Here is a 24,775-nt window from a genome sequence, read left to right as displayed (position 1 = left end):
GTTGGACAAGTTTGCTCACCACCAACAGAAAACAACTTGCTGTCAACAATTAAAAACAAGAAAAAAAACGTATTTCTAAATAATAATATACAATCATATAATTTTTCTCCTTTTTCTTTCTATAGAATCCTAAAACTCACTAGCTTCTAGAACTCTCGTCTTCCTAAAACTCACTAGCTTCTAGAACTCTCGTCCCCTTGGAACAAGCCCAAACAAAAATCAAATTGTATTAGTCATGTCTGATTTCAAGAGCAAACTCCTGCAATATCTCGATAGGCATGTTGTTGGATCGGGGCCCAGTCCCCAATGTCATGCTCCAGTACATTTGGGTTGGCATATCTGAGAATGAACCCTGATATTCTAAAAGCAGGATAATGATGGTTGTATCAATAATTATGATGTCTAAATGTTACATGAATTGTAAATATGAAATATGAAAAGCAAATGTACACCCCTTTGTTAATATGTATTGGCAATAATTAACTTAAGGGTGAGGCATGGAATAATAAAACACGTATCTTTTGTCAGGCTGAATGTTTGAAATATGAGGTGATTTGAGACCTGCTTCTTCAGAAGTGGAATAAAGACATATAACACTTGGATGTTGTAAATAAATACTGGAGTGATGTAAGATTGTTACATTTTTTTTTATTATAGACCAATTTATTACACTGCGTCCTTATGTATAGGCTGCAAGTACCTTGAAATTAAGTTGTTTTCAAGTCATTGAAAGAACAACCCGAAAATACATCTTTTCAACTTTCACTTTGAACTACAAGCGAACATATATATAGTCTTATTTTCAACGTCTTTTGAATGACATTTTGCTAAATGAGAATAGCGCAATGTCAAAACACAGTTTTAACGTGTCCAAATCAATAACCAATATGCAGAAACAGTTTGGGATATATTGAAAACCTAAACATTTTGAAGTGTTGCATTTTGATTCAAGTGGGTGACCAACGTGGTAAGTGTAACACAGCTCTATTTTTGTTAGTCACTTTTTGTTACATCTCATAAATAGTAACTCTTTCAATTCAGAGCCTGGATTTTACTTTCCACTGAGGCTAATATCAACTGAACATTTAGGGTTCTACATTCATTCCTTAAAATACTGCTACTACAATGTTAAAACATTCTATATTGTGACGTTACTAAAATACTTCCACAATATTAAAAACATTTTACATTATTTCATTGATATCATGAAACAACTCCATGTATTTTCTGATGTTTAGTCAGAGATTTTTTATTAGAGTATCTCTTCCCACATTGATTACAGCTATGAGATTTCTCTCCTGTGTGTGTTCTCTGGTGTATAGTTAGATAGCTAGCTGTAGTAAAACTCTTCCTACATTGATCACAGCTATAAGGTATCTCTCCTGTGTGTGTTCTCTTGTGTTTTGTCAGACAGCCAGATGTACCGAAACTCTTTCCACATTGGTCACAGCTATAAGCTTTCTCTCCTGTGTGTCTTCTCTGGTGTGATATTAGGTTGTTTAGCCAAGTAAAACGCTTCCCACACTGACTACAGCTATAAAGTTTCTCTCCTGTGTGTGTTCTCTGGTGTATAGTTAGATTGCTAGATGTAGAAAAACTCTTCCCACATTGGTCACAGATATAAGGTTTCTCTCCTGTGTGTGTTCTCTGGTGTATAGTTAGATAGCTAGATGTAGTAAAACTCTTCCCACATTGATCACAGCTATAAGGTTTCTCTCCTGTGTGTGTCCGCTGGTGTACTATCAGGCTGTTTAGCTGAGTAAAACTCTTCCCACATTGATCACAGCTATAAGGTTTCTCTCCTGTGTGTCCCCGCTGGTGTACTATCAGGCTGTATTGCCGAGAAAAACTCTTCCCACATTGATCACAGCTATAAGATTTCTCTCCTGTGTGTGTTCTCTGGTGTTCAGTCAGAGAGCCAGATATACAGAAACTCTTTCCACATTGACTACAGCTATAAGGTTTCTCTCCTGTGTGTGTTCTCTGGTGTTTTGTCAGACAGCCAGATGCACCGAAACTCTTTCCACATTGATCACAGCTATATGGTTTCTCTCCTGTGTGTATTCTCTGATGTATAGTGAGATAGCTAGATCTGGTAAATCTCTTCCCACATTGATCACAGCTGTAAGGTTTCTCTCCAGTGTGAATTCTTTGATGTATTTTAAGGTCTGATGAAGTGTTGAATCTCTTCCCACAGTCAGAGCAGCAGTGAGTTCTCTTCCCTGTGGGTCTCTGCTGGTGTTTCTTTAGGAGTTCTGATCTGGAGAGACTTTTCTCTGCCTCTTCAGCATCATGATGTTGTTGAGGCTCCCAGGAGGATCCCCGATAGTCACGTCTCTCTCCTGTGTGAATGACAAAGTCAGACAGACGGTTAAAGGCCCACAACAGCAGAAATCAAATCAAATGTATTTATATAGCCCTTCTTACATCAGCTGATGTCACAAAGTGCTGTATAGAAACCCAGCCTAAAACCCCAAACAGCGAGCAATGCAGGTGTAGAAGCACGGTGGCTAGGAAAAACTCCCTAGAAAGGCCAAAACCTAGGAAGAAACCTAGAGAGGAACCAGGCTATGAGGGGTGGCCAGTCCTCTTCTGGCTGTGCCGGGTGGAGATTATAACAGAATATGGCCAAGATGTTAAATTGTTCATAAATGACCAGCATGGTCAAATAACAATAATCACAGTAGTTGTCGAGGGTGCAACAGGTCAGGACCCCAGGAGTAAATGTCAGTTGGCTTTTCATAGCTGATCATTGAGAGTATATCTACCGCTCCTGCTGTCTCTAGAGAGTTGAAAACAGCAGGTCTGCAGGTCTGAGACTGTTTATTTGAGGTGATGCCCAGAGCATACCCGTGAAGTTGTACAACAATTCATATCTGTTAAATTATTTGACAATTAAGACAGTCAAGTTAGCAACAAGTCATATTTAGTCTTGTTTTCACATTAGTAGTAACTACAAATAAGTTATTAAAGTTGTTGTAACTCTAAGCAGTGTGCCAGATGACTTTTGGTCTCCAATATAGGTCCTTTCAGCACGAGGGCAATGCGCACACAATTTGATTACAGAAACTCCTCCCTGCTAATGAGGAAACCACTAGTTATGGATGTAGTATATCTGGTAATGAGGAAACCACTAGTTATGGATGTAGTATATCTGGTAATGAGGAAACCACTAGTTATGGATGTAGTATATCTGGTAATGAGGAAACCACTAGTTATGGATGTAGTATATCTGGTAACGAGGAAACCACTAGTTATGGATGTAGTATATCTGGAAATTGAGGAAACCACTAGTTATGGATGTAGTATATCTGGTAATGAGGAAACCACTAGTTATGGATGTAGTATATCTGGAAATTGAGGAAACCACTAGTTATGGATGTAGTATATCTGGTAATGAGGAAACCACTAGTTATGGATGTAGAATATCTGCATGGAGCAAAAATAGTGAACAAAGATTTTAGTTTTTCACAAAGCATTCTGAATATTAGAGCGCAAGATCAGGAGTGCTACTCAAGGAAACTCACATTAAGCTCTGTGTCTATTCACTAATTCACCACCGTGGGGGAAACTCAGGGGAGTTCTCATAGGCTGACAGCAAATATAGCCTCCATTTACAGGTTGATTATGAGTGCATTTCACACTACTTTTGGATTATAACTGTAAGACTCGCTTGAATCACCTGCTTAATATGTTTGTGTTATTGTCGCAAATCAACTGCTTTATACTTAAAAAAAACACTTCAACTAGTAAAATGCTCTTTGGCTAGCTTTGCCATCAAGCTGACAATAAGGGTTTGTACACCAAGTGTTTAACAAATTGGCCCATAGCTTCACCTAACAACAACATAGACCTGCTGTAGGACCCATAACATCACCTAATAACAACATAGACCTACTGTAGGACCCATAACTTCACCTAACAACAACATAGACCTACTGTTGGACCCATAACTTCACCTAACAACAACATAGACCTACTGTAGGACCCATAACATCACCTAACAACAACATAGACCTACTGTAGGACCCATAACTTCACCTAACAACAACATAGACCTAAGACTATATATTAAATATTTCAAGTGAAACATGGAAACTAAAATGTCTGTCGTGACATTTCATAACCTGATCACCAGATAATTTTGTGAATAATCCCACTAGGCTACTCTGTAATGTGTTGTCATTCTAAATGTCCTGAATAAAGGAAAATAGCTCTGTGTGTTGTACAATAGCCTATCCATCAAGGAACAGTTCTCTACACATTATGAGCGAAGTATCTCTGTATCCAAACAGACTAACGAGACCCTACTGTAAATCAACCAGACAATAACACATTATAAACATCAATTTGTTAGGGATGTTGGATCCAACGTGGAGCACGGCATAACTGTCTTTACCAGAGTAATGAATGAAGAAGCACTTTGGTTGTTGTTACATGTCGTGATGTTTGTCATGTGACTGTCATTCAGAAAATGATTTCCTGGATCAGCTGATGATAGTTGAACATGTGACTGTAACTAAACAGCTACAGTATTAAGTATTATGTGTAATTGTTGAAGAACCGCGTTAATGACAGTATCCATAAGGGTGTTGTCAATAAAGTTAAGTTGTTTTCATTTATTATTATATCACTTTTCAACGGGAAAAGTTTTTTACAAAATCACTGGAGGGCGTCATGGACAATTCATACAGTACAAAAACATATTCAAGTGTAGAATGCTCTTTTAAAAATCACACATTAGTTCAACAACTGCAGAGTTTGTGTCCCTGTTTTATAAGATAGTACTCACTGTATTTACTGGTGTTAATCAGATCAATGTCCCTGTTTTATTAGATAGTACTCACTGTATTTACTGGTGTTAATCAGATCAATGTCCCTGTTTTATTAGATAGTACTCACTGTATTTACTGGTGTTAATCAGATCAATGTCCCTGTTTTATTAGATAGTACTCACTGTATTTACTGGTGTTAATCAGATCAATGTCCCTGTTTTATTAGATAGTACTCACTGTATTTACTGGTGTTAATCAGATCAATGTCCCTGTTATATTAGATAGTACTCACTGTATTTACTGGTGTTAATCAGATCAATGTTCCTGTTTTATTAGATAGTACTCACTGTATTTACTGGTGTTAATCAGATCAATGTTCCTGTTTTATTAGATAGTACTCACTGTATTTACTGGTGTTAATCAGATCAATGTCCCTGTTTTATTAGATAGTACTCACTGTATTTACTGGTGTTAATCAGATCAATGTCCCTGTTTCATTAGATAGTACTCACTGTATTTACTGGTGTTAATCAGATCAATGTCCCTGTTTTATAAGATAGTACTCACTGTATTTACTGGTGTTAATCAGATCAATGCCCCTGTTTTATTAGATAGTACTCACTGTATTTACTGGTGATAATCAGATCTCCAGTCTTCTCTTCTTCGTCCTCCTCTAATGTGACAGTAATCTCACCCCTCTTCATCCTCCACTCCAAAAACTGCATCTTCCTCCTTTTCTTTCACAGTAACATCCTCCTCCTCTTTCACTCTGAAGGCGTCTTCCTCTTCTTTCACTGTAACGTCTTTCTCTTCTTTTTTCACGGTAACAGCCTCACCCTCTACTTGTTTTTGTATTGAAACAGCCTCCTCTTCCTCCTCTTCTTTCACTGTAACGTCTTTCTCTTCTTTTTTCACGGTAACAGCCTCACCCTCTACTTGTTTTTGTATTGTAACAGCCTCCTCTTCCTCCTCCTCTTTCACGAGAGCTTCTTTCTCCGTCCAGCAGACCTCCTCTTCTTTAACAGGAGGAGAGTAGCTTAGTGAACTCATGGTCGGGGATGTTAGCTAGCTAGGCTAGTGCTAACTTAACCAGCCAGCTAGTTGACTTACAACGTAAATATTACATTAAATGGGTAGCTAGTTGTTTCCACATAAGTATGTTTAAATCATAGTGACAAATAAACCACGAAATTGTCTAAAGAACTTGAATGTTCCGACTTTGTCGGCTAGCGAGCTACCGAGGTGGCTGCAGTTGTTGAAGAAGCGTTCCGTCCACTAGATTATACGTCACACTAGAAACATCGCCTGAAAGACACATATCGCCATCTGCTGTCTGGAGGAAGGAAACGCAGTTGAGGAGGGAAAACTATTTTTATTCTTCATTGAATTATAATATTATAAAGCAGTTTAGGGAAACGTTTTTTTTCTCTCCATTAAATATTAATATTATATCAACACGTACAAAGAGCAACAAGTGTTGTTTGATTAGTTCATTTTTTTATGAGAATTTAAAACAAACTCTACATCTACTCCACATCTGTATTTCTGATTCAGTCAAATAACTAGATATCAAAATAAGCACCTAGTTATTGATACCCTTGATAAAGATGAGCTAAAATGACTGTATAAAATAAATAAACTTTACCCACAACCAGGATATTTTAGCCGAAAATCATTTCACATTCAAATATGTCATTTTAAATGTCATTTTAAATGGCTCAATTCAATCCAGCTGGGCCTTTTTAACACAGACAGTTGTTCCTGCTGTAGATGTTATGCCTTTGTACAGATCTAGGATCAGTTCTCCTCCACAATGCATATTCAGTACCGGTCAATTGTTTGGACACACCTCCAAATTCAATGTTTTTTCTTTATTTTAACTATTGTCTACATTGTAGAATAATAGTGGAGACATCAAAACTATGAAATAACTCATATGGAATCATGTAGTAACCAAAAAAAGTGTTAAACAAATCAAAATATATTCTATATTTTATATTCTCCAAGTTTATCATTTTAAAAGGCTAATTGATCATTAGAAAACCCTTTTGCAATTATGTTAGCACAGCTGAAAACTTTTGTTCTGATTAATGAAGCAATAAAACTGGCCTTCTTTAGACTAGTTGAGTATCTGGAGCATCAGCATTTGTGAGTTCGATTACAGGCTCAAAATGGCCAGAAACAAATCATTTTCTTCTGAAAATTGTTAGTCTATTCTATTTCTGAGAAATGAAGGCTATTCCAATGCGAAAAATTGCCAAGAAACTGAAGATCTCGTACAATGCTGTGTACTACTCCCTACACAGAACAGCGCAAACTGGCTCTAACCAGAATGGAAGGAGGCCCCAGTGCACAACTGAGCAAGAGGACAAGTACATTAGTGTCTAATTTGAGAAACAGACGCCTCAGAAGTTTTCAACTAGGTGCTTAATCAAATTGTACCTGCAAAACACCAGTCTAAACGTCAACAGTGAAGAGGCGACTCCGGGATGTTGGCCTTCTAGGCAGAGTTGCAAAGAAAAATCCATATCTCAGACCGTTTTAAAAAAAAAGCAAAAGATTAAGATGGGAAAACTAACACAGACATTGGGAAGAGGAAGATTGGAAAAAAGTGTTATGGACAGACGAATCTAAGTTTGAGGTGTTCGGATCACAAACAAGAACATTCGTGAGTTCCAGAAAAAATGAAAAGATGCTGGAGGAGTGCTTGACACCATCTGTCAAGCATGGTGGAGGCAATGTGATGGTCTGGGGGTGCTTTGGTGGTGGTAAAGTGGGAGATTTATACAGGGTAAAAGGGATCTTGAAGAAGGAAGGCTATCACTCCATTTTGCAAAGCCATGCCATACCCTGTGGACGGCGCTTAATTGGAGCCAACTTCCTCCTACACCAGGACAATGACCCAAAGCACAGCTCCATTTAGGGAAGAAGCATTCAGCTGGTATTCTGTCTATAATGGAGTGGTCAGCACAGTCACCGGATCTCAACCCTATTGAGCTGTTGTGGGGGCAGCTTGACCGTATGATACGTAAGAAGTGCCCATCAATCCAATCCAATTTATGGGAGGTGCTTCAGGAAACATGGGTTAGGGTTTGGCAGGGGTTTGGCCGTCATTGTAAATAAGAATTTGTCCTTAGCTGGCTTGCCTGTTTAAATAAAGGTTAAATACATTTTTTTTTAAATGTAACTTCATTACACCGTTACACTGGCATACAAACTCGGTAGCATAGAGTTGATAATACATATGACGTTGGGAAATAGTGCATTGTGGGTAGTTTAGAAGATTTCCCGAAATAAGTTAATCAATTTGTAATAATGCAAAAACATAACTGTTTGTACTTATAGGTAACCATATCGTGACTACAACTAGGCTACTAAGTCTTTAACCACACTGTGTTGTTACACTGGCGAGTAAAAACTCATGCTTCCTACACTTTAACTTTTTGTCTGACAATAAAATAATCATTTTACTCAACTGCGTTACCCACTCCAGTCAGCAGATGGCGGTGTGGGAATTTAAGGTAATGCTGTTGGTGTGACGTATAATGTAGTGGACGGAACGCTTCTTTCAACAGCAACAACAGTTAGTCAGACACCACGGTAGCTTGCTAGACAAAATAGCCGAACAATAAAGCTCTTTAGATGCTTTAGTGTATGTTAGCCACTGTGTTTAAAACCCACTACTGTCGTCTAGTTAGTTATCCGATTTAATTTCATATTTACGGTGTTGTTGTTATTATTCAGCTAGCGGGCTGGTTAAGTTAGCATTAGCCTAGCTAGCTAACATCTCCGACCATGCGTTCACTAAGCTACTCTCCTCCTGCTAAAGAAGATGAGGTCTGCTGGACGGAGAAAGAAGCTCTCGTCAAAGAGGAGGAGGAAGAGGAGGCTGTTTCAATACAAAACCAAGTAGAGGGTGAGGCTGTTACCGTGAAAGAAGAAGAGAAAGACATTACAGTGAAAGAAGAGGAAGACGTGTTAAGAGTGAAGGAGGAGGAAGATGCAGTTTTTGGAGTGAAGAAGGAAGGAGAGATTACTGTCACATTGAAAGATGAAGATGAAGAGGAGGAGATAGGAGATCTGATTAACACCAGTAAGTACCGCCTTCAATTAGTTTTTAACTTTGGATATTCGGAGTTGGCTCGTCAATACCTCTTCAACGGAGGGCCCTGGGATGATGACTGATATGTCTAGAATCAGACGACGTAGAGACAAGCTACCCCTTGTTTTCTCCGTTCCGTTTCCAAAAAGTGACTTAACATATATATTTGAGGAGGGTCTATCTGCTGACCGCAGACTGGGGGGCCACGGCATGTAGTGTTTTTAATGTAGTGATGTTTTACTACACACCGTGACCCCCAATAGACCCATGTGAGAGTTGGGTTGGCTACACCAAACATTATGGATATACTGACAAGATGTCTCTCCGTCCTGACAAGGGGAGTCGTTGTCCACAAAGCTGCACTGTGGGTTGTCTATCTCCCACCTATCCTGTCTTTGGATTGGTGGATACATCTTATTATTGTAATCTATTGTTTATATTCTATGAGGGTTGTTGTCGTCAACCGCCTGTATTCAATGGAGAGAGATGCTAAGCTACTAGCATGAATATGCATAGCAATCTGGAGACAACTCCTATAGTGTTTTTATCAAAGTTGTCGGTATGTCACGTGTCCACGTAACAACTTAATCATTACGAAACTTCTGTTAGATCAAGTAAACCTCACGTAGCAAATAAGCCATTCATTTTGTTGTTGACCAAATTCAACACTTTCCACATTGGGTTGATAATTGTTTCCACTTGGATACAACCTACTGTAACCTACTGGCATGACCTAGAGAGATACAACCTACTGTAACCTACTGGCATGACCTAGAGAGTTACAACCTACTGTAACCTACTGGCATGACCTAGAGAGATACAACCTACTGGCATGACCTAGAGAGATACAACCTACTGTAACCTACTGGCATGACCTAGAGAGATACAACCTACTGGAGCCTACTGGCATGACCTAGAGAGTTACAACCTACTGGCATGACCTAGAGAGATACAACCTACTGTAACCTACTGGCATGACCTAGAGAGATACAACCTACTGGAGCCTACTGGCATGACCTAGAGAGTTACAACCTACTGGCATGACCTAGAGAGTTACAACCTACTGTAACCTACTGGCATGACCGAGAGAGTTACAACCTACTGTAACCTACTGGCATGACCTAGAGAGTTACAACCTACTGTAGCCTACTGGCATGACCTAGAGAGGTACAACCTACTGTAACCTACTGGCATGACCTAGAGAGTTACAACCTACTGTAACCTACTGGCATGACCTAGAGAGATACAACCTACTGGCATGACCTAGAGAGTTACAACCTACTGTAACCTACTGGCATGACCTAGAGAGATACAACCTACTGTAACCTACTGGCATGACCTAGAGAGTTACAACCTACTGTATCCTACTGGCATGACCTAGAGAGATACAACCTACTGGCATGACCTAGAGAGATACAACCTACTGTAACCTACTGGCATGACCTAGAGAGATACAACCTACTGTAACCTACTCGCATGACCTAGAGAGATACAATCTACTGGCATGACCTAGAGAGGTACAACCTACTGTAACCTACTGGCATGACCTAGAGAGATACAACCTACTGTAACCTACTGGCAAGACCTAGGGACTTACAACCTACTGTAGCCTACTGGCATGACCTAGAGAGATACAACCTACTGTAGCCTACTGGCATGACCTAGAGAGATACAACCTACTGTAGCCTACTGGCATGACCTACAGAGATACAACCTACTGTAACCTACTGGCATGACCTAGAGAGATACAACCTACTGGCATGACCTAGAGAGTTACAACCTACTGTAACCTACTGGCATGACCTAGAGAGTTACAACCTACTGTAACCTACTGGCATGACCTAGAGAGATACAACTTACTGTAGCCTACTGGCATGCCCTAGAGAGATACAAACTACTGGCATGACCTACAGAGATACAACCTACTGTAGCCTATTGGCATGACCTAGAGAGTTACAACCTACTGTAACCTACTGGCATGACCTAGAGAGTTACAACCTACTGTAGCCTACTGGCATGACCTAGAGAGATACAACCTACTGTAGCCTACTGGCATGACCTAGAGAGATACAACCTACTGGCATGACCTAGAGAGATACAACCGACTGGCATGACCTAGACAGTTACAACGTACTGTAGCCTACTGGCATGACCTAGAGAGATATAACCTACTGTAACCTACTGGCATGACCTAGAGAGTTACAACCTACTGTAACATACTGGCATGACCTAGAGAGATACAACCTACTGTAACCTACTGGCATGACCTAGAGAGTTACAACCTACTGTAACCTACTGGCATGACCTAGAGAGTTACAACCTACTGTAACCTACTGGCATGACCTAGAGAGATACAACCTACTGTAACCTACTGGCATGACCTAGAGAGTTACAACCTACTGTAACCTACTGGCATGACCTAGAGAGATACAACCTACTGTAGCCTACTGGCATGACCTAGAGAGATACAACCTACTGTAACCCACTGGCATGACCTAAAGAGGTACAACCTACTGTAACCTACTGGCATGACCTAGAGAGATACAACCTACTGGCATGACCTAGAGAGTTACAACCTACTGTAACCTACTGGCATGACCTAGAGAGTTACAACCTACTGTATCCTACTGGCATGACCTAGATAGATACAACCTACTGGCATGACCTAGAGAGATACAACCTACTGGAGCCTACTGGCATGACCTAGAGAGTTACAACCTACTGGCATGACCTAGAGAGGTACAACCTACTGTAACCTACTGGCATGACCTTGCGAGATACAACCTACTGTAACCTACTGGCATGACCTAGAGAGATACAACCTACTGTAACCTACTGGCATGACCTAGAGAGTTACAACCTACTGTAACCTACTGGCATGACCTAGAGAGATACAACCTACTGTAGCCTACTGGCATGATCTAGAGAGATACAACCTACTGTAACCTACTGGCATGGCCTAGAGAGTTACAACCTACTGTAGCCTACTGGCATGACCTAGAGAGTTACAACCTACTGTAGCCTACTGGCATGGCCTAGAGAGTTACAACCTACTGTAGCCTACTGGCATGACCTAGAGAGATACAACCTACTGTAGCCTACTGGCATGACCTAGAGAGATACAACCTACTGGCATGACCTAGAGAGTTACAACCTACTGGCATGACCTAGAGAGATACAACCTACTGTAACCTACTGGCATGACCTAGAGAGTTACAACCTGCTGTAACCTACTGGCATGACCTAGAGAGATACAACCTACTGGCATGACCTAGAGAGTTATAACCTACTGTAGCCTACTGGCATGACCTAGAGAGATACAACCTACTGTAGCCTACTGGCATGACCTAGAGAGATACAACCTACTGTAACCTACTGGCATGACCTAGAGAGTTACAACCTGCTGTAACCTACTGGCATGACCTAGAGAGATACAACCTACTGGCATGACCTAGAGAGTTACAACCTACTGTAACCTACTGGCATGACCTAGAGAGATACAACCTACTGTAACCTACTGGCATGACCTAGAGAGTTACAACCTACTGTATCCTACTGGCATGACCTAGAGAGATACAACCTACTGTAACCTACTGGCATGACCTAGAGAGATACAACCTACTGTAACCTACTGGCAAGACCTAGGGACTTACAACCTACTGTAGCCTACTGGCTTGACCTAGAGAGATACAACCTACTGTAGCCTACTGGCATGACCTAGAGAGATACAACCTACTGTAGCCTACTGGCATGACCTACAGAGATACAACCTACTGTAACCTACTGGCATGACCTAGAGAGAGACAACCTACTGGCATGACCTAGAGAGTTACAACCTACTGTAACCTACTGGCATGACCTAGAGAGTTACAACCTACTGTAACCTACTGGCATGACCTAGAGAGATACAACTTACTGTAGCCTACTGGCATGCCCTAGAGAGATACAACCTACTGTAGCCTACTGGCATGACCTAGAGAGATACAACCTACTGTAGCCTACTGGCATGATCTAGAGAGATACAACCTACTGTAACCTACTGACATGACCTAGAGAGATACAACCTACTGGCATGACCTAGAGAGATACAACCTACTGGCATGACCCCCAGAGATACAACCTACTGTAGCCTATTGGCATGACCTAGAGAGTTACAACCTACTGTAACCTACTGGCATGACCTAGAGAGTTACAACCTACTGTAGCCTACTGGCATGACCTAGAGAGATACAACCTACTGTAGCCTACTGGCATGACCTAGAGAGATACAACCTACTGGCATGACCTAGAGAGATACAACCTACTGGCATGACCTAGACAGTTACAACCTACTGTAACCTACTGGCATGATCTAGAGAGGTACAACCTACTGTAACCTACTGGCATGATCTAGAGAGGTACAACCTACTGTAACCTACTGGCATGACCTAGAGAGTTACAACCTACTGTAGCCTACTGGCATGACCTAGAGAGATATAACCTACTGTAACCTACTGGCATGACCTAGAGAGGTACAACCTACTGTAACATACTGGCATGACCTAGAGAGATACAACCTACTGTAACCTACTGGCATGACCTAGAGAGTTACAACCTACTGGCATGACCTAGAGAGTTACAACCTACTGTAACCTACTGGCATGACCTAGAGAGATACAACCTACTGTAACCTACTGGCATGACCTAGAGAGTTACAACCTACTGTAACCTACTGGCATGACCTAGAGAGATACAACCTACTGTAGCCTACTGGCATGACCTAGAGAGATACAACCTACTGTAACCCACTGGCATGACCTAAAGAGGTACAACCTACTGTAACCTACTGGCATGACCTAGAGAGATACAACCTACTGGCATGACCTAGAGAGTTACAACCTACTGTAACCTACTGGCATGACCTAGAGAGTTACAACCTACTGTATCCTACTGGCATGACCTAGATAGATACAACCTACTGGCATGACCTAGAGAGATACAACCTACTGGAGCCTACTGGCATGACCTAGAGAGTTACAACCTACTGGCATGACCTAGAGAGGTACAACCTACTGTAACCTACTGGCATGACCTTGCGAGATACAACCTACTGTAACCTACTGGCATGACCTAGAGAGATACAACCTACTGTAACCTACTGGCATGACCTAGAGAGTTACAACCTACTGTAACCTACTGGCATGACCTAGAGAGATACACCCTACTGTAGCCTACTGGCATGATCTAGAGAGATACAACCTACTGTAACCTACTGGCATGGCCTAGAGAGTTACAACCTACTGTAGCCTACTGGCATGACCTAGAGAGTTACAACCTACTGTAACCTACTGGCATGGCCTAGAGAGTTACAACCTACTGTAGCCTACTGGCATGACCTAGAGAGATACAACCTACTGTAGCCTACTGGCATGACCTAGAGAGATACAACCTACTGGCATGACCTAGAGAGTTACAACCTACTGGCATGACCTAGAGAGATACAACCTACTGTAACCTACTGGCATGACCTAGAGAGTTACAACCTGCTGTAACCTACTGGCATGACCTAGAGAGATACAACCTACTGGCATGACCTAGAGAGTTATAACCTACTGTAGCCTACTGGCATGACCTAGAGAGATACAACCTACTATAGCCTACTGGCATGACCTAGAGAGTTACAACCTACTGTAGCCTACTGGCATGGCCTAGAGAGTTACAACCTACTGTAGTCTACTGGCATGGCCTAGAGAGATACAACCTACTGTAGCCTACTGGCATGACCTAGAGAGATACAACCTACTGGCATGACCTAGAGAGTTACAACCTACTGGCATGACCTAGAGAGATACAACCTACTGTAACCTACTGGCATGACCTAGAGAGTTACAACCTGCTGTAACCTACTGGCATGACCTAGAGAGATACAACCTACTGGCATGACCTAGAGAGTTACAACCTACTGTACCCTACTGGCATGACCTAGAGAGATACAACCTACTGTAGCCTACTGGCATGACCTAGAGAATTACAACCTACTGTAGCCTACTGGCATGGCCTAGAGAGTTACAACCTACTGTAGCCTACTGGCATGGCCTAGAGAGATACAACCTACTGTAGCCTACTGGCATGACCTAGAGAGATACAACCTACTTTAACCTACTGGCATGACCTAGAGAGTTACAACCTGCTGTAACCTACTGGCATGACCTAGAGAGATACAACCTACTGGCATGACCTAGAGAGTTACAACCTACTGTAGCCTACTGGCATGACCTAGAGAGATACAACCTACTGTAGCCTACTGGCATGACCTAGAGAGTTACAACCTACTGTAGCCTACTGGCATGGCCTAGAGAGTTACAACCTACTGTAGCCTACTGGCATGGCCTAGAGAGATACAACCTACTGTAGCCTACTGGCATGACCTAGAGAGATACAACCTACTGGCATGACCTAGAGAGTTACAACCTACTGGCATGACCTAGAGAGATACAACCTACTGTAACCTACTGGCATGACCTAGAGAGTTACAACCTGCTGTAACCTACTGGCATGACCTAGAGAGATACAACCTACTGGCATGACCTAGAGAGTTATAACCTACTGTAGCCTACTGGCATGACCTAGAGAGATACAACCTACTGTAGCCTACTGGCATGACCTAGAGAGTTACAACCTACTGTAGCCTACTGGCATGGCCTAGAGAGTTACAACCTACTGTAGCCTACTGGCATGGCCTAGAGAGTTACAACCTACTGGCATGACCTAGAGAGATACAACCTACTGTAACCTACTGGCATGACCTAGAGAGTTACAACCTGCTGTAACCTACTGGCATGACCTAGAGAGATACAACCTACTGGCATGACCTAGAGAGTTACAACCTACTGTAGCCTACTGGCATGACCTAGAGAGATACAACCTACTGTAGCCTACTGGCATGACCTAGAGAGATACAACCTACTGGCATGACCTAGAGAGATACAACCTACTGGCATGACCTAGAGAGTTACAACCTACTGTAGCCTACTGGCATGACCTAGAGAGATATAACCTACTGTAACCTACTGGCATGACCTAGAGAGGTACAACCTACTGTAACATACTGGCATGACCTAGAGAGATACAACCTACTGTAACCTACTGGCATGACCTAGAGAGTTACAACCTACTGTAACCTACTGGCATGACCTAGAGAGTTACAACCTACTGTAACCTACTGGCATGACCTAGAGAGTTACAACCTACTGTAACCTACTGGCATGACCTAGAGAGATACAACCTACTGTAACCTACTGGCATGACCTAGAGAGTTACAACCTACTGTAACCTACTGGCATGACCTAGAGAGATACAACCTACTGTAGCCTACTGGCATGACCTAGAGAGATACAACCTACTGTAACCCACTGGCATGACCTAAAGAGGTACAACCTACTGTAACCTACTGGCATGACCTAGAGAGATACAACCTACTGGCATGACCTAGAGAGTTACAACCTACTGTAACCTACTGGCATGACCTAGAGAGTTACAACCTACTGTATCCTACTGGCATGACCTAGATAGATACAACCTACTGGCATGACCTAGAGAGATACAACCTACTGGAGCCTACTGGCATGACCTAGAGAGTTACAACCTACTGGCATGACCTAGAGAGGTACAACCTACTGTAACCTACTGGCATGACCTTGCGAGATACAACCTACTGTAACCTACTGGCATGACCTAGAGAGATACAACCTACTGTAACCTACTGGCATGACCTAGAGAGTTACAACCTACTGTAAACTACTGGCATGACCTAGAGAGATACAACCTACTGTAGCCTACTGGCATGATCTAGAGAGATACAACCTACTGTAACCTACTGGCATGGCCTAGAGAGTTACAACCTACTGTAGCCTACTGGCATGACCTAGAGAGTTACAACCTACTGTAGCCTACTGGCATGGCCTAGAGAGTTACAACCTACTGTAGCCTACTGGCATGACCTAGAGAGATACAACCTACTGTAGCCTACTGGCATGACCTAGAGAGATACAACCTACTGGCATGACCTAGAGAGTTACAACCTACTGGCATGACGTAGAGAGATACAACCTACTGTAACCTACTGGCATGACCTAGAGAGTTACAACCTGCTGTAACCTACTGGCATGACCTAGAGAGATACAACCTACTGGCATGACCTAGAGAGTTATAACCTACTGTAGCCTACTGGCATGACCTAGAGAGATACAACCTACTGTAGCCTACTGGCATGACCTAGAGAGATACAACCTACTGTAACCTACTGGCATGACCTAGAGAGTTACAACCTGCTGTAACCTACTGGCATGACCTAGAGAGATACAACCTACTGGCATGACCTAGAGAGTTATAACCTACTGTAGCCTACTGGCATGACCTAGAGAGATACAACCTACTGTAGCCTACTGGCATGACCTAGAGAGTTACAACCTACTGTAACCTACTGGCATGACCTAGAGAGTTACAACCTACTGTAACCTACTGGCATGACCTAGAGAGATACAACCTACTGGCATGACCTAGAGAGTTACAACCTACTGTAACCTACTGGCATGACCTAGAGAGATACAACCTACTGTAACCTACTGGCATGACCTAGAGAGTTACAACCTACTGTATCCTACTGGCATGACCTAGAGAGATACAACCTACTGGCATGACCTAGAGAGATACAACCTACTGTAACCTACTGGCATGACCTAGAGAGATACAACCTACTGTAACCTACTCGCATGACCTAGAGAGATACAATCTACTGGCATGACCTAGAGAGGTACAACCTACTGTAACCTACTGGCATGACCTAGAGAGATACAACCTACTGTAACCTACTGGCAAGACCTAGGGACTTACAACCTACTGTAGCCTACTGGCTTGACCTAGAGAGATACAACCTACTGTAGCCTACTGGCATGACCTAGAGAGATACAACCTACTGTAGCCTACTGGCATGACCTACAGAGATACAACCTACTGTAACCTACTGGCATGACCTAGAGAGATACAACCTACTGGCATGACCTAGAGAGTTACAACCTACTGTAGCCTACTGGCATGACCTAGAGAGATACAACCTACTGTAGCCTACTGGCATGACCTACAGAGATACAACCTACTGTAACCTACTGGCATGACCTAGAGAGATACAACCTACTGGCATGACCTAGAGAGTTACAACCTACTGTAACCTACTGGCATGACCTAGAGAGTTACAACCTACTGTAACCTACTGGCATGACCTAGAGAGATACAACTTACTGTAGCCTACTGGCATGCCCTAGAGAGATACAACCTACTGTAGCCTACTGGCATGACCTAGAGAGATACAACCTACTGTAGCCTACTGGCATGATCTAGAGAGATACAACCTACTGTAACCTACTGGCATGACCTAGAGAGATACAACCTACTGGCATGACCTAGAGAGATACAACCTACTGGCATGACCCCCAGAGATACAACCTACTGTAGCCTATTGGCATGACCTAGAGAGTTACAACCTACTGTAACCTACTGGCATGACCTAGAGAGTTACAACCTACTGTAGCCTACTGGCATGACCTAGAGAGATACAACCTACTGTAGCCTACTGGCATGACCTAGAGAGATACAACGTACTGGCATGACCTAGAGAGATACAACCTACTGGCATGACCTAGACAGTTACAACCTACTGTAACCTACTGGCATGATCTAGAGAGGTACAACCTACTGTAACCTACTGGCATGATCTAGAGAGGTACAACCTACTGTAACCTACTGGCATGACCTAGAGAGTTACAACCTACTGTAGCCTACTGGCATGACATAGAGAGATATAACCTACTGTAACCTACTGGCATGACCTAGAGAGGTACAACCTACTGTAACATACTGGCATGACCTAGAGAGATACAACCTACTGTAACCTACTGGCATGACCTAGAGAGTTACAACCTACTGGCATGACCTAGAGAGTTACAACCTACTGTAACCTACTGGCATGACCTAGAGAGATACAACCTACTGTAACCTACTGGCATGACCTAGAGAGTTACAACCTACTGTAACCTACTGGCATGACCTAGAGAGATACAACCTACTGTAGCCTACTGGCATGACCTAGAGAGATACAACCTACTGTAACCCACTGGCATGACCTAAAGAGGTACAACCTACTGTAACCTACTGGCATGACCTAGAGAGATACAACCTACTGGCATGACCTAGAGAGTTACAACCTACTGTAACCTACTGGCATGACCTAGAGAGTTACAACCTACTGTATCCTACTGGCATGACCTAGATAGATACAACCTACTGGCATGACCTAGAGAGATACAACCTACTGGAGCCTACTGGCATGACCTAGAGAGTTACAACCTACTGGCATGACCTAGAGAGGTACAACCTACTGTAACCTACTGGCATGACCTTGCGAGATACAACCTACTGTAACCTACTGGCATGACCTAGAGAGATACAACCTACTGTAACCTACTGGCATGACCTAGAGAGTTACAACCTACTGTAACCTACTGGCATGACCTAGAGAGATACAACCTACTGTAGCCTACTGGCATGATCTAGAGAGATACAACCTACTGTAACCTACTGGCATGGCCTAGAGAGTTACAACCTACTGTAGCCTACTGGCATGACCTAGAGAGTTACAACCTACTGTAGCCTACTGGCATGGCCTAGAGAGTTACAACCTACTGTAGCCTACTGGCATGACCTAGAGAGATACAACCTACTGTAGCCTACTGGCATGACCTAGAGAGATACAACCTACTGGCATGACCTAGAGAGTTACAACCTACTGGCATGACCTAGAGAGATACAACCTACTGTAACCTACTGGCATGACCTAGAGAGTTACAACCTGCTGTAACCTACTGGCATGACCTAGAGAGATACAACCTACTGGCATGACCTAGAGAGTTATAACCTACTGTAGCCTACTGGCATGACCTAGAGAGATACAACCTACTGTAGCCTACTGGCATGACCTAGAGAGTTACAACCTACTGTAGCCTACTGGCATGGCCTAGAGAGTTACAACCTACTGTAGTCTACTGGCATGGCCTAGAGAGATACAACCTACTGTAGCCTACTGGCATGACCTAGAGAGATACAACCTACTGGCATGACCTAGAGAGTTACAACCTACTGGCATGACCTAGAGAGATACAACCTACTGTAACCTACTGGCATGACCTAGAGAGTTACAACCTGCTGTAACCTACTGGCATGACCTAGAGAGATACAACCTACTGGCATGACCTAGAGAGTTACAACCTACTGTAGCCTACTGGCATGACCTAGAGAGATACAACCTACTGTAGCCTACTGGCATGACCTAGAGAATTACAACCTACTGTAGCCTACTGGCATGGCCTAAAGAGTTACAACCTACTGTAGCCTACTGGCATGGCCTAGAGAGATACAACCTACTGTAGCCTACTGGCATGACCTAGAGAGATACAACCTACTGTAACCTACTGGCATGACCTAGAGAGTTACAACCTGCTGTAACCTACTGGCATGACCTAGAGAGATACAACCTACTGGCATGACCTAGAGAGTTACAACCTACTGTAGCCTACTGGCATGACCTAGAGAGATACAACCTACTGTAGCCTACTGGCATGACCTAGAGAGATACAACCTACTGGCATGACCTAGAGAGATACAACCGACTGGCATGACCTAGACAGTTACAACGTACTGTAGCCTACTGGCATGACCTAGAGAGATATAACCTACTGTAACCTACTGGCATGACCTAGAGAGGTACAACCTACTGTAACATACTGGCATGACCTAGAGAGATACAACCTACTGTAACCTACTGGCATGACCTAGAGAGTTACAACCTACTGTAACCTACTGGCATGACCTAGAGAGTTACAACCTACTGTAACCTACTGGCATGACCTAGAGAGATACAACCTACTGTAACCTACTGGCATGACCTAGAGAGTTACAACCTACTGTAACCTACTGGCATGACCTAGAGAGATACAACCTACTGTAGCCTACTGGCATGACCTAGAGAGATACAACCTACTGTAACCCACTGGCATGACCTAAAGAGGTACAACCTACTGTAACCTACTGGCATGACCTAGAGAGATACAACCTACTGGCATGACCTAGAGAGTTACAACCTACTGTAACCTACTGGCATGACCTAGAGAGTTACAACCTACTGTATCCTACTGGCATGACCTAGATAGATACAACCTACTGGCATGACCTAGAGAGATACAACCTACTGGAGCCTACTGGCATGACCTAGAGAGTTACAACCTACTGGCATGACCTAGAGAGGTACAACCTACTGTAACCTACTGGCATGACCTTGCGAGATACAACCTACTGTAACCTACTGGCATGACCTAGAGAGATACAACCTACTGTAACCTACTGGCATGACCTAGAGAGTTACAACCTACTGTAACCTACTGGCATGACCTAGAGAGATACAACCTACTGTAGCCTACTGGCATGATCTAGAGAGATACAACCTACTGTAACCTACTGGCATGGCCTAGAGAGATACAACCTACTGTAACCTACTGGCATGGCCTAGAGAGTTACAACCTACTGTAGCCTACTGGCATGACCTAGAGAGTTACAACCTACTGTAGCCTACTGGCATGGCCTAGAGAGTTACAACCTACTGTAGCCTACTGGCATGACCTAGAGAGATACAACCTACTGTAGCCTACTGGCATGACCTAGAGAGCTACAACCTACTGGCATGACCTAGAGAGTTACAACCTACTGGCATGACCTAGAGAGATACAACCTACTGTAACCTACTGGCATGACCTAGAGAGTTACAACCTGCTGTAACCTACTGGCATGACCTAGAGAGATACAACCTACTGGCATGACCTAGAGAGTTATAACCTACTGTAGCCTACTGGCATGACCTAGAGAGATACAACCTACTGTAGCCTACTGGCATGACCTAGAGAGATACAACCTACTGTAACCTACTGGCATGACCTAGAGAGATACAACCTACTGGCATGACCTAGAGAGTTATAACCTACTGTAGCCTACTGGCATGACCTAGAGAGATACAACCTACTGTAGCCTACTGGCATGACCTAGAGAGTTACAACCTACTGTAACCTACTGGCATGACCTAGAGAGTTACAACCTACTGTAATCTACTGGCATGACCTAGAGAGATACAACCTACTGGCATGACCTAGAGAGTTACAACCTACTGTAACCTACTGGCATGACCTAGAGAGATACAACCTACTGTAACCTACTGGCATGACCTAGAGAGTTACAACCTACTGTATCCTACTGGCATGACCTAGAGAGATACAACCTACTGGCATGACCTAGAGAGATACAACCTACTGTAACCTACTGGCATGACCTAGAGAGATACAACCTACTGTAACCTACTCGCATGACCTAGAGAGATACAATCTACTGGCATGACCTAGAGAGGTACAACCTACTGTAACCTACTGGCATGACCTAGAGAGATACAACCTACTGTAACCTACTGGCAAGACCTAGGGACTTACAACCTACTGTAGCCTACTGGCTTGACCTAGAGAGATACAACCTACTGTAGCCTACTGGCATGACCTAGAGAGATACAACCTACTGTAATCTACTGGCATGACCTAGAGAGATACAACCTACTGGCATGACCTAGAGAGTTACAACCTACTGTAACCTACTGGCATGACCTAGAGAGATACAACCTACTGTAACCTACTGGCATGACCTAGAGAGTTACAACCTACTGTATCCTACTGGCATGACCTAGAGAGATACAACCTACTGGCATGACCTAGAGAGATACAACCTACTGTAACCTACTGGCATGACCTAGAGAGATACAACCTACTGTAACCTACTCGCATGACCTAGAGAGATACAATCTACTGGCATGACCTAGAGAGGTACAACCTACTGTAACCTACTGGCATGACCTAGAGAGATACAACCTACTGTAACCTACTGGCAAGACCTAGGGACTTACAACCTACTGTAGCCTACTGGCTTGACCTAGAGAGATACAACCTACTGTAGCCTACTGGCATGACCTAGAGAGATACAACCTACTGTAGCCTACTGGCATGACCTGCAGAGATACAACCTACTGTAACCTACTGGCATGACCTAGAGAGATACAACCTACTGGCATGACCTAGAGAGTTACAACCTACTGTAACCTACTGGCATGACCTAGAGAGTTACAACCTACTGTAACCTACTGGCATGACCTAGAGAGATACAACTTACTGTAGCCTACTGGCATGCCCTAGAGAGATACAACCTACTGTAGCCTACTGGCATGACCTAGAGAGATACAACCTACTGTAGCCTACTGGCATGATCTAGAGAGATACAACCTACTGTAACCTACTGGCATGACCTAGAGAGATACAACCTACTGGCATGACCTAGAGAGATACAACCTACTGGCATGACCTAGAGAGTCACAACCTACTGTAGCCTACTGGCATGACCTAGAGAGTTACAACCTACTGTAACCTACTGGCATGACCTAGAGAGTTACAACCTACTGTAATCTACTGGCATGACCTAGAGAGATACAACCTACTGGCATGACCTAGAGAGTTACAACCTACTGTAACCTACTGGCATGACCTAGAGAGATACAACCTACTGTAACCTACTGGCATGACCTAGAGAGTTACAACCTACTGTATCCTACTGGCATGACCTAGAGAGATACAACCTACTGGCATGACCTAGAGAGATACAACCTACTGTAACCTACTGGCATGACCTAGAGAGATACAACCTACTGTAACCTACTCGCATGACCTAGAGAGATACAATCTACTGGCATGACCTAGAGAGGTACAACCTACTGTAACCTACTGGCATGACCTAGAGAGATACAACCTACTGTAACCTACTGGCAAGACCTAGGGACTTACAACCTACTGTAGCCTACTGGCTTGACCTAGAGAGATACAACCTACTGTAGCCTACTGGCATGACCTAGAGAGATACAACCTACTGTAATCTACTGGCATGACCTAGAGAGATACAACCTACTGGCATGACCTAGAGAGTTACAACCTACTGTAACCTACTGGCATGACCTAGAGAGATACAACCTACTGTAACCTACTGGCATGACCTAGAGAGTTACAACCTACTGTATCCTACTGGCATGACCTAGAGAGATACAACCTACTGGCATGACCTAGAGAGATACAACCTACTGTAACCTACTGGCATGACCTAGAGAGATACAACCTACTGTAACCTACTCGCATGACCTAGAGAGATACAATCTACTGGCATGACCTAGAGAGGTACAACCTACTGTAACCTACTGGCATGACCTAGAGAGATACAACCTACTGTAACCTACTGGCAAGACCTAGGGACTTACAACCTACTGTAGCCTACTGGCTTGACCTAGAGAGATACAACCTACTGTAGCCTACTGGCATGACCTAGAGAGATACAACCTACTGTAGCCTACTGGCATGACCTGCAGAGATACAACCTACTGTAACCTACTGGCATGACCTAGAGAGATACAACCTACTGGCATGACCTAGAGAGTTACAACCTACTGTAACCTACTGGCATGACCTAGAGAGTTACAACCTACTGTAACCTACTGGCATGACCTAGAGAGATACAACTTACTGTAGCCTACTGGCATGCCCTAGAGAGATACAACCTACTGTAGCCTACTGGCATGACCTAGAGAGATACAACCTACTGTAGCCTACTGGCATGATCTAGAGAGATACAACCTACTGTAACCTACTGGCATGACCTAGAGAGATACAACCTACTGGCATGACCTAGAGAGATACAACCTACTGGCATGACCTAGAGAGTCACAACCTACTGTAGCCTACTG

At 43.1% G+C, this 24,775-nt stretch overlaps 2 protein-coding genes across 2 annotated transcripts in view; one reads left to right on the top strand and one right to left on the bottom strand.

Moving 5' to 3' along the window:
* Positions 1–746: 746 nt before the first annotated feature.
* Positions 747–6,035, bottom strand: LOC145876214 (uncharacterized). The gene is made up of 2 exons (XM_082972007.1): positions 5,398–6,035; positions 747–2,342 (listed from the first exon to the last, which is right to left on the bottom strand). The coding sequence occupies exons 1-2, from the start codon at positions 5,498–5,500 to the stop codon at positions 1,204–1,206; spliced, it is 1,242 nt and encodes a 413-aa protein (XP_082828133.1). The 5' UTR covers positions 5,501–6,035; the 3' UTR covers positions 747–1,203.
* Positions 6,036–8,467: 2,432 nt separating this feature from the next.
* LOC145876208 (uncharacterized) overlaps positions 8,468–24,775 on the top strand; it is a 30,429-nt gene continuing 14,121 nt past the window's right edge. Inside the window, exon 1 of the mRNA XM_082971996.1 lies at positions 8,468–8,868. Within this exon, the coding sequence (XP_082828122.1) occupies positions 8,571–8,868 (298 nt within the window). The 5' untranslated portion in view covers positions 8,468–8,570. The remainder of the gene's footprint in view (positions 8,869–24,775) is intronic.

The sequence above is a fragment of the Salmo salar genome, unplaced genomic scaffold, assembly GCF_965601325.2.
Source record: "Salmo salar unplaced genomic scaffold, fSalSal1 ptg000519l, whole genome shotgun sequence".
Taxonomy (NCBI): Eukaryota; Metazoa; Chordata; class Actinopteri; order Salmoniformes; family Salmonidae; genus Salmo; species Salmo salar.
The sequence above is the reverse complement of the archived record's forward strand: the minus strand, read 5'-3'. Positions and strand labels throughout refer to the sequence as shown.